This window comes from Gymnodraco acuticeps, unplaced genomic scaffold (assembly GCF_902827175.1).
Source record: "Gymnodraco acuticeps unplaced genomic scaffold, fGymAcu1.1, whole genome shotgun sequence".
Classification (NCBI taxonomy): Eukaryota; Metazoa; Chordata; class Actinopteri; order Perciformes; family Bathydraconidae; genus Gymnodraco; species Gymnodraco acuticeps.
The window spans coordinates 70,079-82,528 of NW_022992247.1; the positions used below are offsets into that span (position 1 = coordinate 70,079).

The 12,450-nt window shown below is 43.9% G+C and overlaps 2 protein-coding genes across 2 annotated transcripts; one reads left to right on the top strand and one right to left on the bottom strand.

Moving 5' to 3' along the window:
* The first annotated feature begins 256 nt into the window (after window positions 1-256).
* Window positions 257-2,561, top strand: LOC117540009. Its single transcript, XM_034206394.1, has 4 exons — window positions 257-738; window positions 1,348-1,483; window positions 1,692-2,113; window positions 2,146-2,561. Exons 1-4 carry the CDS (start codon window positions 602-604, stop codon window positions 2,165-2,167), a joined length of 717 nt encoding a protein of 238 aa, XP_034062285.1. The 5' UTR covers window positions 257-601; the 3' UTR covers window positions 2,168-2,561.
* Window positions 2,562-2,880: 319 nt separating this feature from the next.
* LOC117540017 lies at window positions 2,881-5,251 on the bottom strand. The gene is made up of 4 exons (XM_034206407.1): window positions 5,143-5,251; window positions 4,087-4,281; window positions 3,920-3,996; window positions 2,881-3,802 (listed from the first exon to the last, which is right to left on the bottom strand). The coding sequence occupies exons 1-4, from the start codon at window positions 5,236-5,238 to the stop codon at window positions 2,881-2,883; spliced, it is 1,290 nt and encodes a 429-aa protein (XP_034062298.1). The 5' UTR covers window positions 5,239-5,251.
* Between the last annotated feature and the right edge of the window lie 7,199 nt (window positions 5,252-12,450).

A 12,450-nucleotide genomic window follows, 5' to 3' on the forward strand; every position in this document is an offset into this window, starting at 1 on the left:
TTTCTGTTTTGGTGGTCGTGCCACAACCGTGCATGTATGCACAAGTCATAGTACGCTATACAATAGCACTACACCCCTGCAATGTGTGTGAAATACACTTTACAGCATTTTTTTTAATTGAAGTTGCGTTGGTGTTTGTGTGTTGGTTGTTGACGGCAGTATGTGCCCCCCCATGATAAATGATTTCCCCCCCATTCGATTTGTTCTGGAGCCGACCCTGCTCCGAGCACTGCTGTGTCCCACTTTGTACGGCGTCCTAAGTTTCCATGGCTTTCCGACCGAACTCGAGCTGCGAAGACAGTGGCTGGTTAAAATACGACGCGATAACTTTACAATCTCCTCTCACTCCAAGGTCTGCAGTCGTCACTTCGCTACGGATCAACTAATAGAGCCAAAAACCCTTGATGGCCGTAGGAGGCTTGTGAAAGGTGCTGTCCCAACTCTGTTTGAGTGGAATCACTTCACTGCTCAAACACCGCGGGCTAGTGTTTGGGAGAGAAGGGAGCGGCCCACTGAACCAGTCTCTCGGGAGGAGCAGGAAGAGCACATCGATGTCCGTGACCATGATTACTGCTCAACCCCTGAACCAGCTTCACTGGACATGTCCTCTCAAGCTACAGAAGACAACTCCAAAACATTGGAGATTCTGCAGAAGCAACTGCAGGAGTTAAGAGTCCAGCGAGAGTTTTGCTTACAGCGGTTTGCTGGCTCCGACGACAACATCCGATTCTATACCAGGTAATGTTTTGGCTAAATTCTATCCAAGTTTTTGAGATGGGTTAGCTTATAAAGAATCCTGTTTACCTGCCGTTTGACTGCTGACTATTTGCATGCAGTGTTGGAATAAGTAGGCTACTCAACTTAACTGAAGTATAAGTACAAATACTATGGTTTGAAAATACTCCTGAACTGAACATGTAGAATCATAAATCATGTGTTTTCATAAGTAACTAGAAACTATGAAGGTTAACTAAATGTGGTGGAGTAAAACATACTAATACTAACAACATACTGATAATACTTTACTACAAGTAAAATCTTCAAAACCTTACCAAAGTAAAAGTACATGTCAATATCCACTGCGTTTCTCCCAGTTGCACACTTAAGAATGAAGAGTAAAAGTAGTCATTCTGTGTAAAATGTTCCCTGTATGTTTTAGATTATTATTACTGCTGCTTTAATGTAGTTGTTACATGTTACTGCTGTATATTACTATACCTGCACCAAGTGCCTTCTTAATCAGTCTATTTGAATTGTAATGTATTATAGCAAACAAGAGGAAAGCATTAGCCCATGTGTTACAGTTAACGAGTCAATTAATGACTGACATGTGTCTTTTGTGTACAGATTCCCGAGCTATAACCACCTGATGGCCTTCTGGTTTTTGATTGAGCCTTCCATTTATAAAATGGTTCGTGTTACAAGAGCGATATCAGCTGCCAAGAGGAATGAAGAAGTGGTTACACACGCACGTCCATCAACGGTAGGCTACGTTTCTTTTAACACACAATCTAAACACAAACTGAAGGGAAAATGTTTCTCCAACATTTCATTGCTTTCGTGTAGGCTAAAAGGCTATAGTACTCAATCCTTTTTGAATACATCAGAGAACTAAAACAACTTAATGTTTTTCCCATGGTGTGCTACACTCATGACATTAATATAGTACCCTTTTTTTGTTTATCTTCCAGAGACAGCTGCTTCAGCCAATTGACGAGTTCTTCCTTTTTCTCTGCTTCCTGTCGGTGGGTTTGAAAGAGAGGGACCTTGCAAACCGCTTCAACGTACACCAGTCCACTGTGAGCCGCATCATTGCAACATGGACGAGTTTTCTTACAACTTTATTGGGGTCACAGTGCATCTGGCTTACACCTGCAGAAGTTCAAGCCCACCTCCCAGAGGCATTCAAAGATTTCCCAGACACACAGGTGATCCTGGATTGCACAGAGCTGAGGTGTCAAACACCATCCTCACTCCTCCTCCAAAGTGAAATGTATTCTACATACAAATCTCACTGCACCATGAAAGCCCTGGTTGGCATAGCCCCACATGGCGCAGTGACATGTGTTTCCAGTCTGTATGGTGGTTCTGTCAGCGACAAGGAGATTTTCAAATAATCTGGAATAGCTGCGTTGTTGACTGAAAACATGGCAGTGATGGTAGATAAGGGCTTCCTGATCAGCGATTGCTGCAAATGCAAAGTGTACTGCCCACCTTTTCTGTCAAAGCAGAAGCAAATGCCAGCCTATCAGGTGAGGGAGACACAGGCCATTGCCAGACTGAGGGTTCATGTGGAGCGTGTCATTAGGAGGATAAAAGAGAACAACCTTTTTGATGGTGTCATCCTCCTGTCCCATGCCTACAACATCAACCAACTGTTTGCAGTAGCATGTATGCTGTCAAACTATCAGAACAAAGCACTGGTCAAGAAATGGGTGAAATAAGACAAGATGATGACACCTGTGCAGGTAGCTGTGATTAAGCTGGGTGAGCACACCGTAATCCCGTGTTGCCTGACACACGCTAGTGTTTTGTTTGAATAAATGGTAAATAGCAAATTACAATGCGTTGATGATTTCTTACAAATGCAATGATTTACTATTCATTACACAAATCACTTCACTTTATTGTCTTTTTAAATACAATTGTATATTTATTTACATATATGAAATGTGACAAACAATATATATCAAAAACTAAATATTGAAATCACATTTTGTTGTCATTCAGAACACATGATTGAGGGATTGCATCCTAAAAACAATGACGGCTGAGCCAGGGTCTAGCAGCTAACTGCTTACAGAGTTAACAATGGCTACAGTGCCCACTACTTTTTTAATGACAGGTACTTCGGCATGTATGTGTAAACAAAAAAAAAGTCTACTTTTTCTCTGATTGCTCTTGCACTTCTGGATCTGTGTATATTCTTTGCACCAGGTAGTCCTCTTGTGCCCACACTACAAAATCACACCACTGCATCCCAGATACAAGAAGTTGACCCTGTACTTGCCAGTAATAGGCATGGCTTTTCTTGAGCTTAGGGGAGCCACATTCTATCTGCACATATTTGCAGTCGACATAATTTGGGACATTGGGACATTTGAATTCAACAAGGCCAAATTGGGGATATTCTGTTGGGTCAAAAACAACTCCATCAGGGGAGGCACCAAGCCAGGGCGTAGAGGGGTGAATGACAAGGCCACAAGGGGAGTAGTTCACGTTTGCCAGTCTACTGTATTCAGCTGCTACTGTGGGCTCCATCTCGGCACCTTTCCTCATTTCTGCAGTCTGCCTTGTACCTTTGAGTATTCGCTCTGCAAGAGAGTTAGCAGAGCTCTCACCTCTGACGTGACAAATCTCTCTAAACCTAGAGGCAGTAACCCTGGGTTTGCGGAGCAGATGCCACTCTGAGCTATAGCTTTGCTCACGGGTAGCCTCCTCAATTTTGTGAGACATTTCCAAATCAACAGATAAGCTGTTCATATGTAGTTGCTCCTCTTCTGAGCACACCAGCGGTAAATCACATGGCAAGATCATATACCCCTCTATGGGCAAGTGGGGTGTTGGTGGTGTGTCAGTGTGAAGTGTGGTGTACCGAGACGTCAAAGCAGGCATCTGATAGGACAGAACACTGCCCTCCTGCACAATCCCGAAGGCACTTTCCACAAGGGGCTTGTCAGGTCTCATGTTCATTGTGGTCACAAGCGGCCTGTCTTCAATGCTGAATGCTGAGTATGCCTCCGTAACTCTGAACAGGCAGGGATCTGGTAATGGCCCCACCATGCCTCTGTAGAATCCACTCCTACAAAGAATGGCAAAGACAATATAGCACATTAATGTGACAATAAAGGTTAGGAATACAGCACCAGAATTATGAATTTTTAAAATACAGGAAACACAATTTTCCAGCTAAAATGACCTTACTCCAGTCTGCACCATCCTATTTGGTACAGGCTTGGTGAAGACCATGGAGTTGATGGGCCCTGGCTTCACACCCTTAAGGAAAAGACAATTACTGTTCGTTGAGTCACTTTAAAACAAAAACTCTGTGAAAGATTACAAGTATTTGAACCTCATTGAAATTACCATTGTTCGCGGCTTGTGCCATTGCTGTTCCGATTCAGTACAGCTATGCACAGGTGGCACAACTGGCATGTTCAGTTCAGTGTAGTGTGCTGTTTGGAACAGCAATGCTACTGTGTGATTGCACAAAACAGTTCCTGCAACACAGGAGCACTGGTTGTGCGTGAGCACCACTGGTGATGAATCACGAAGCGTTATCTAAAAAAGAGAGAAGAAATACTAGTGATTAGTAACCTCACTTGTTACTATGAGCCAGGAGGTTATTATGAGTAGAATTATTGGTTATTTTTACTGACCCATTATCCTAGAAGAAGCATGTATTCCTGAATGCTTAGTGTTACCCTCTTACCCTACAATACCACAATGAACTTTCTTTGGAAACTAAGATATTGAAAATTGTATTAAAGCAGTTTTGACTATATATTTTAACCCCCAAACTTACACATCCATAATCAATGTAATAATATCTGACCAATCAGCTGTGATAAAGCAGGGAGAAGTAGGACACTGTTGAGATTCCCTTAAGGTAAACTAATGTTTAACTGAACTGAAACTCAATAAACAGGGGGGAACAGTGTCAATGCTGCCTGCCTACACTCAAACTGTGTGCTGTCTCGCTCTTCCGCATTGACCTGTAGCACAAGGCTATCACGCTGACCTGCCCTGTCAGCCTGTCTTTATTGGACACTGAATGAAGAAAAACAGAGCAACAGCGTTAGATATATACTCACGTCAAAACATCTATGGCAACATTGCTTTACAAAAGCTGATACCATTATGCAGTGTGGCTAACAACAAGACAACCTTGGCTAGGCTATAAGGCTATTAAACGATAGTATTTGTTAGCAAAATGGCTAATGTTTTAAATAATTAACACCAGAAACAGTACATAGCGTTACCCAGAGCCCTATAGTAGTCTACTATAGTAGTAGTATAATAATAATAATAATAATAATAATAATAATAGTAGTTATACTATAGGGCTCTGGCGTTACCTAGCTTTTGACAGCTAATGTTAGCGTAACCCGGAGCATAAGCTAGCTGGTTAGTACCGGTTACCTTCATAGTTGTGTATATATGACGCAGCATATAATTTGAAGCCTTTATCGAGTTTGCTGGCTGGGGCTTTAGTCGTCCGGCAAATCCGATGAACATCTGACATTTTTTATTTCGGCAGCTCTTGTAGGCAGCGGGTGTAGAAGGTCGTCATTTTCAAACAGGAAATGAATCGGCCGCTATGAGTAGAATGCGGAAGTGACTGTGCATGTAGCCTATACGGGAGATCCGAGCTCTCTAGGTTTCCAGTTACGTTTAGCGCTATATTGTGACGTCAATCTCAGAAATGTTAGGCAACGTCACATTGTCGGCGATCTGACACCTCAGTAAAAAGCTCTGTGGATTATTGAATCAACTGCTTTCCGCGATCAGCTTTTTTACGTTTTTACCGACGGTTTTTACCGTCCTGTATATAGCCATTTCAGAGACCTTATATACAGGACCGTCCTGTATATAGCCATTTCAGAGGGTTGTGTACAGGACGGTCCTGTATATAGTCATTTGGCGTTGTGTACAGGACGGTCCTGTATATAGCCACTCCCGAATGCTATGGTCCTGTACGAGTCACCGGTTGCCAGGTACCTGAGAAAAAAGTAATATACATGAATACAAAAATAAAACAATTTCAGATCACACACACACCAGAGTTCCCGTTAGCCGGTAATTACCGGACTACGACCGGTAAAATATGCTGAAGACCGGCAAATCTAAATCTCTCCGGTCAAAGTGTCCGTTCAAAATAATTTCCGTTTAGCGCAATACCACATCAGTTGCGCAATTTGCACCATTTATGTGACAAAAGAGTATGTGACAGACAAGAATAGTCAATTCTAATGTCTAACACTTAATGTGGAGAAAGAGATGTCCTGTATGGGTTGATTGTGCGTTGATCTGTTGGTAATGCCTCGGGGTTCCGGTGGGCATGTAAACAAATGCATAATGCTGCGCTATACTTTGTGGCCTCACCCAGTTGCATAGCGACACTTATTGTTTAGGTGTCTTTTAATAAGCAGGTAGTCCTATCATTAGCTAGAACTAGCTGGATCTGATCGATATGGACATAAACGCGAGTGAAGTCTAATCTGACGGGAGAGAGAGATCAGCTGCTGCTGACGAGTCGACACGCAGCTCTGCATGATCAGCGGTGAGCGGACAAAACACACACTTCAGGTTAGAATATCACACGTAGCTATTTTAATTACCTCTCAAACTACCGTAACTAGTTATAGATATGTTTAGTTTTACTGTCCGCGAGCTGCATGATACTGACGGGCTGTCAGGAGAGGGAGAGCGCTCCGTTTATTATTCCCGTGTTATTGTAAATTACTGTTCACTTTTGAATAATGTAGTTAATCTACTATACTTAGTTTAATATTGAATCATATCAATTTGTTTTAAAGCTCAATAAATAACAAAGACCTTTGACCGGCACTTTTCTCATTTTGTCCGGAAGATTTCAACTTTAACGGACATGTTGACCGGCGAAGAAATATTCTAACGGGAACTCTGACACACACACAGACCCCCCCCCCACACACACACATACACCTGCTCTGTGTGCCACAGTACTGCTGCCGCACCCCTCTCTGCCTTTCTCACACACACAGACCCCACAGACACACACACACACACACCCCACACACACCCCACAGACACACACAGTGACACCACAGACACACACACACACACACACACACACACACACACACCCCAGACAGACACACACACACACACACACACTCACACACACACCCCACAGACAGATGACACACAAAATACCCCACAGACACACACACACCCACACACACCACCCACGACCCCACACACACACACACACACCCCCCACAGACACACACACCACAGACACACACACACCCCACAGACAGACAGACAGACACAGACCCCACAGACACACACACACACACACACACACACACACACACACACACACACACACACACACACCACCACACACACACACACACACACCCCACAGACAGACAGACACACAAAGACCCCACATACACACACACACCCCACAGACACACACACACCCACAGACAGACAGACACACAAAGACCCCACATACACACACACACACACACACACCCCACAGACACAATAAAACACACACACAACACACACACCACACACACACACACACCACACAGACAGACAGACACACAAAGACCCACAAAACACACCCCACAGACACCCACACACACACACACACCACACACACACACACACACACACACACACACACACACACACACACACACACACACACAGACCACACAGACCCCACAGACACAGACAGACACACACACCCCACAGACAGACAGACACACAAAGACCCCACATACACACACCCCACAGACACACACACACACACACACACACACACACACACACACACACACACACACACCACACACACCACACACACACACACACCCCACAACACAGACACACAAAGACCCCACAGACACACAGACACCCCACAGACAGACAGACACACAAAGACCCCACAGACACACACACACACACACACACACACACAAAGACCCCACAGACGCACACAGACCCCCCCCATACACAGGGGAGCAATACTGTGTTTACTTAGCTATCTTAATTAATGTTATCCATCTGAACTAAATCACAGACTTAATTAATCATTCATCCATGGCATGCATTCTCTCTCTTTCTATACAGAGTCATATTACAGAAGTAGAAATACACAAAACTTACCGTAGAAAGATGGCGAGTCGCTCGGCGGGTCCGATTGACAAACGCATGGTGGTGTCCGCCTTTGTAATCAGTGGACCCACTTTGCCGAGCAACTCGTCAAAATGGTCTTTGCTCATCCTGAAATACTGCTGAAACAGTTCATCATCCAGACGGAGCTCTTGGACCAAAACGTGGTATTGTCCCCGTTGCAGACGTTTTCGGAGTATCGGATGTACCCAACAGCGACGCACACGACGTCGCCTCCCGAGATACAATGCATATACCAATGTCACCCTTGCTACCAAACTGGCATCCATTTAGGGTCCACGGGTTCCTCCTGCCCCTTAGCAGGAGGTGGCGTTGTCAGTGACTAGCTTTACATGTGGTAACCTCAGTCACGGTTACCACATTTGATTGAGAGAGAATTTGATGTGTCGTGGGAGGTCAGTGGTGTAGGAAAGTGGGACACTGAAGGGGAGGGGGACATGGAGGTGTGAGACTGAAGCTGTTGGGAGGTTTCACGGGGGATGGTGTCAGGACTGAACTATTTGTTTTCAAAACTAAAGTAGCTGATTCAGATTGTCTGCAAGGCGTCGGTCGTTCATAGAGAGTGAGGCTTTTGGCTTGTAGTTTGTGATTTGTCATAAGGCCCTGACACAACAAACTGACACCAAAGAACAGGTCCCGACGGACCCGACTGTTGTGTCGCCTCACGTCTCCTGCGTCTTGGCCAACAGTCGCACTGGAACACACCGCAAAGACTTCAACCGACCGCCAAGTAGCACGTATGCACTGCGCATGCGTGAGTGGCAATAACTCTCCCTACCAGCATGCGGCGGTAGTGTGTATTCGTCATTCAAAAGAGGCAACCGGAAGACAGACTGCGTGATATATACAAACAACAATTAGCATGTGCGTTACATTTTCACTCTCGTCCATCACAGACTGTTTCACAGACTGTTTCACATAGCGACTTATTATCGTATAATTCTTGCGTCCAGGTGAGATGAAAATGAAAAATAATAGCCGTCTGTGTGTGCCTAATCGTTTGTTTGCGTACATCACTTCCGTTTTGCTTCTCATGCACTGATTTGCTAAGCTGAACAGCCAGAGTGATTTATTTTGGCGACAGGGTGTCGGCACGGCCGAAAAGACACGACGGTGCTGGACACACCAATCTGAGTAGGGCGACAGGACGCTCATCGACGGCCAGACATGTATCGACGGCCGAAATCGGCTTGGTGTGTCAGGGCCTTTAGTCCACGCCAGACAGAAGCAGAATCGTTTGCTGAGAACTGGTGTTGGAGTTTCTCAGAGTTGTCGTTTAGCATCTCTCACCGCCTTGCTAAAGACGTACTTCGACTCTCTAAAACGTGCCTTATTGCCACTCCTAAACGCCTCCTCCTTTTGCAATCTTAGCTGTTTCAGTTTAGCTGTGAACCAGGGCTTGTTGTTGTTGAAACTCACCCTGGTGCGTGTTGGTACACAGCTGTCCTCACAGAAGCTGATGTATGACATTACAGCCTATGTATACTCATCCAGACTATGAGTAGCGGTCCTAAACATGTCCTAGTCAGTACACACAGTCACACGCCTGAAGTTCCTCCATAGCTTTACTGCTCCACTGCCTGAATGTCCTCACTACAGGTTTACAGAGTTTGAGTGTCTGCCTGTATGCAGGAATCAGGTGGACCATGGTGTGGTCAGAGTGGCCCAGTGCAGCGCAGGGGATGGCGTGATAGGCTCACTTGATGGTGGTGTAACAGTGATCCAAAATGTTCCCCTCTGGTGGGGCATTTAATAAACTGTTTGTATTTTGGGAGTTCATGGCTGAGGTTGCCTTTGTTAAAGTCACCAAGAACAATAACTAGGCAGTCCAGATAAGTCCTCTCCAAACATAGTATCTGGTCGGCGAGTGTGTGCTGCGCCCAGTGGCGTTTTTACATGTACAAAAGTGGTGGGACACAAAAAACTTAGATGTCTATAGCTTCTGCAGTGAGGTTCATGGCTGGTGAGGCACTGGCACTGACTCTTCAGGTTTACAAATATTATATTTTGACCTAAACCAAAATATAATATTATTTTCAAAAGCTTTTTTTATCTGATGCTTCAATTAATTTTAAACAGACGGTTCAACAAAAGGATACCCAAAAAATGAAATCTTATCATTTAAATATTGAATTGTTCTCTCTTAGTAAGATCCCATTTTCAATAAAATGGTGGTCTTACCTTGACTTGAAGATGAAGTCCATTTGCCTATCCTTCTGGACAAAAATCTCAAAATCTCAAAAAACTTTTTTGTAAAAGTCCTCCTTATGTTCTTGTAGTTTCAAAAGTCTATCATAAATCTAATCTAATCAATAGATTTATGATTCGAAATTATAAAAGTAGGGTAGACATGTGGATATTATCCGGCTGAACAAAACGTTCATTTATCTAACAGCTACGTTTCCCACAGACCTTATTTGGAGCTATTTTCTAAAATCCTATGGAGAAATCTCATTGCTTTTTTGTCGAGGGAAGCCATGCGCAGCTTACTTCCTGGTTTTAGGACGCCTCACTGCAGCTCTCTCGTCTCCTCTTCACACACCACACTTTTCGCGGCACACGTACTTACAGCCAATCAGCTCTGAATGATGTGAGATGGCGTATGGTGAGGATGGCAGCACTATGCCCCTATGGTCATTATTTTTTTGCCACACACATTAAATAGGAAAATATTCTGAGCATGCGCAGTGTAGTTTTTACAGTCACCGTTCACTTAGACAGAGAGAGGGAGGGGCAGGATCGGGTTTTGTCCCACATGGCTCTAAACAGCTCAATAGGCACACACTGTAGACACTAATTAGAAGAACACAGACTAAAACAGCAATGTACAGACGAATCAGATGATTAAACATGATCTTAACATATATATTTTTATTTATTTTACAGCAATGGCGGATCGTGGAGCCTCTCAATAGTTCCCGGAAGTTAGCGGCAAAGACTAGCAGTAGAGTTGCAGCAGAATAGACCGTTTGTGATGGACTTTTAAAGGTAAGACGGCGGGGGCAAACACAACAATATTGCACAAAACTATGTCTCAGGCAGGGGCGGATCTACCGGGGTGGCATGGGGTGGCAGCTGCCACCCTAAAAAATAGCCTCGCCACCCCAGTTGGCATCTTTGTTTTGAAAGAAAAGTTGTGGCTAATCGGATATTTATGAGAAAAAATCTCTAATGTCCGAGTGCAAGTGAATGCAGCACAAGACGCGAGTCTTGTAACCCCTCCCCCGGCCCTGGCGCGAGCTTGGAAATAATATGATTGGCGGCGATTTCATTTGAACGGGACGGCGCATAACGAGAACCATTCGGATCCAAGCAGACGGAAGGAATGAGGTATTTGCGGCCTACAATGACAGAGAAGAGACTGTCAAGTTTGGCTGTACTAGTTTGCATGTAGCATTGAATCAAAATGCACTAAAGCTGTAGATCTTAATAAGTTTGTGAGGCGTTTTGCTGAACAACATGGTAATCGCCGCATTCAGCTGTAATAGACATGCTAACTTGATGCTCTGCTCACGGATGACTCGATGAGCATAACAAACTGTTAAAATGATGACCTTGTATGTGTGTATATATTTTTTTCTTTGTGGGGTTCTGCCCCCAAAAAACAGTTTTGTGGCTAATCGGACATTTATGAGAAAAAATCTCTAATGTCAGAGTGCAAGTGAATGCAGCACAAGACGCGAGTCTTGTAACCCCTCCCCCGGCCCTGGCGCGAGCTTGGAAATAATATGATTGGCGGCGATTTCATTTGAATGGGACGGCGCATAACGAGAACCATTCGGATCCAAGCAGATGGAAGGAATGAGGTATTTGCGGCCTACAATGACAGAGAAGAGACTGTCAAGTTTGGCTGTACTAGTTTGCATGTAGCATTGAATCAAAATTCACTAAAGCTGTAGATCTTAATAAGTTTGTGAGGCGTTTTGCTGAACAACATGGTAATCGCCGCATTCAGCTGTAATAGACATGCTAACTTGATGCTCTGCTCAAGGATGACTCGATGAGCATATACAACTGTTAAAATGATGACCTTGTATGTGTGTATATATTTTTTTCTTTGTGGGGTTCTGCCCCCAAAAAACAGTTTTCAGTCCTGAGAAAGTCAAATAAGACGGTGTGTAAAACTACACTGCCCAGCCAAACAAAAGTAACCACTTTGATTGAACTAGGCCAGTAGGTAAGGACTTTCCACTGGATAATAACTGCAGCAATGTATATGTGTTAGCTGAATACACGTTTTTAACCCTAACTGATGCAGTTAGTCACTTCTTTAATGTTTGTTCTTTCTGATTTAGTCCAGGTTGTAACTGTTTGCAGTAAAGTTGTGGGGCGCTGAACTGTTCCTTTGAGTCTTTTGTATTTTGATACATGATAGTAATTACTTGTCTTTCAAATTTGAAGGAGGGTGAGCAAGCATCTTGAGGAACATTCATCATTAACTCCTCCAAAAAATATAGTTTATTCAATAATAAATGAATATGTGAATCATAACAGTGATTGACAGCTGATAGGAATAATATGATTGTTAATAGT

Excerpts from the sequence above, each read along its gene's own strand:
- LOC117540009 (XM_034206394.1), top strand. The coding sequence starts at position 602 with ATGTCCTCTCAAGCTACAGAAGACAACTCCAAAACATTGGAGATTCTG. Across the intron at positions 739-1,347 it reads AACATCCGATTCTATACCAG|ATTCCCGAGCTATAACCACC; the intron begins GTAATGTTTTGG and ends TTTTGTGTACAG. Across the intron at positions 2,114-2,145 it reads AGCGACAAGGAGATTTTCAA|ACATGGCAGTGATGGTAGAT; the intron begins ATAATCTGGAAT and ends TGTTGACTGAAA.
- LOC117540017 (XM_034206407.1), bottom strand. The coding sequence starts at position 5,238 with ATGTTCATCGGATTTGCCGGACGACTAAAGCCCCAGCCAGCAAACTCG. Across the intron at positions 3,997-4,086 it reads GGCACAAGCCGCGAACAATG|GGTGTGAAGCCAGGGCCCAT; the intron begins GTAATTTCAATG and ends CTTTTCCTTAAG. Across the intron at positions 3,803-3,919 it reads ATGGTGCAGACTGGAGTAAG|GAGTGGATTCTACAGAGGCA; the intron begins GTCATTTTAGCT and ends CATTCTTTGTAG.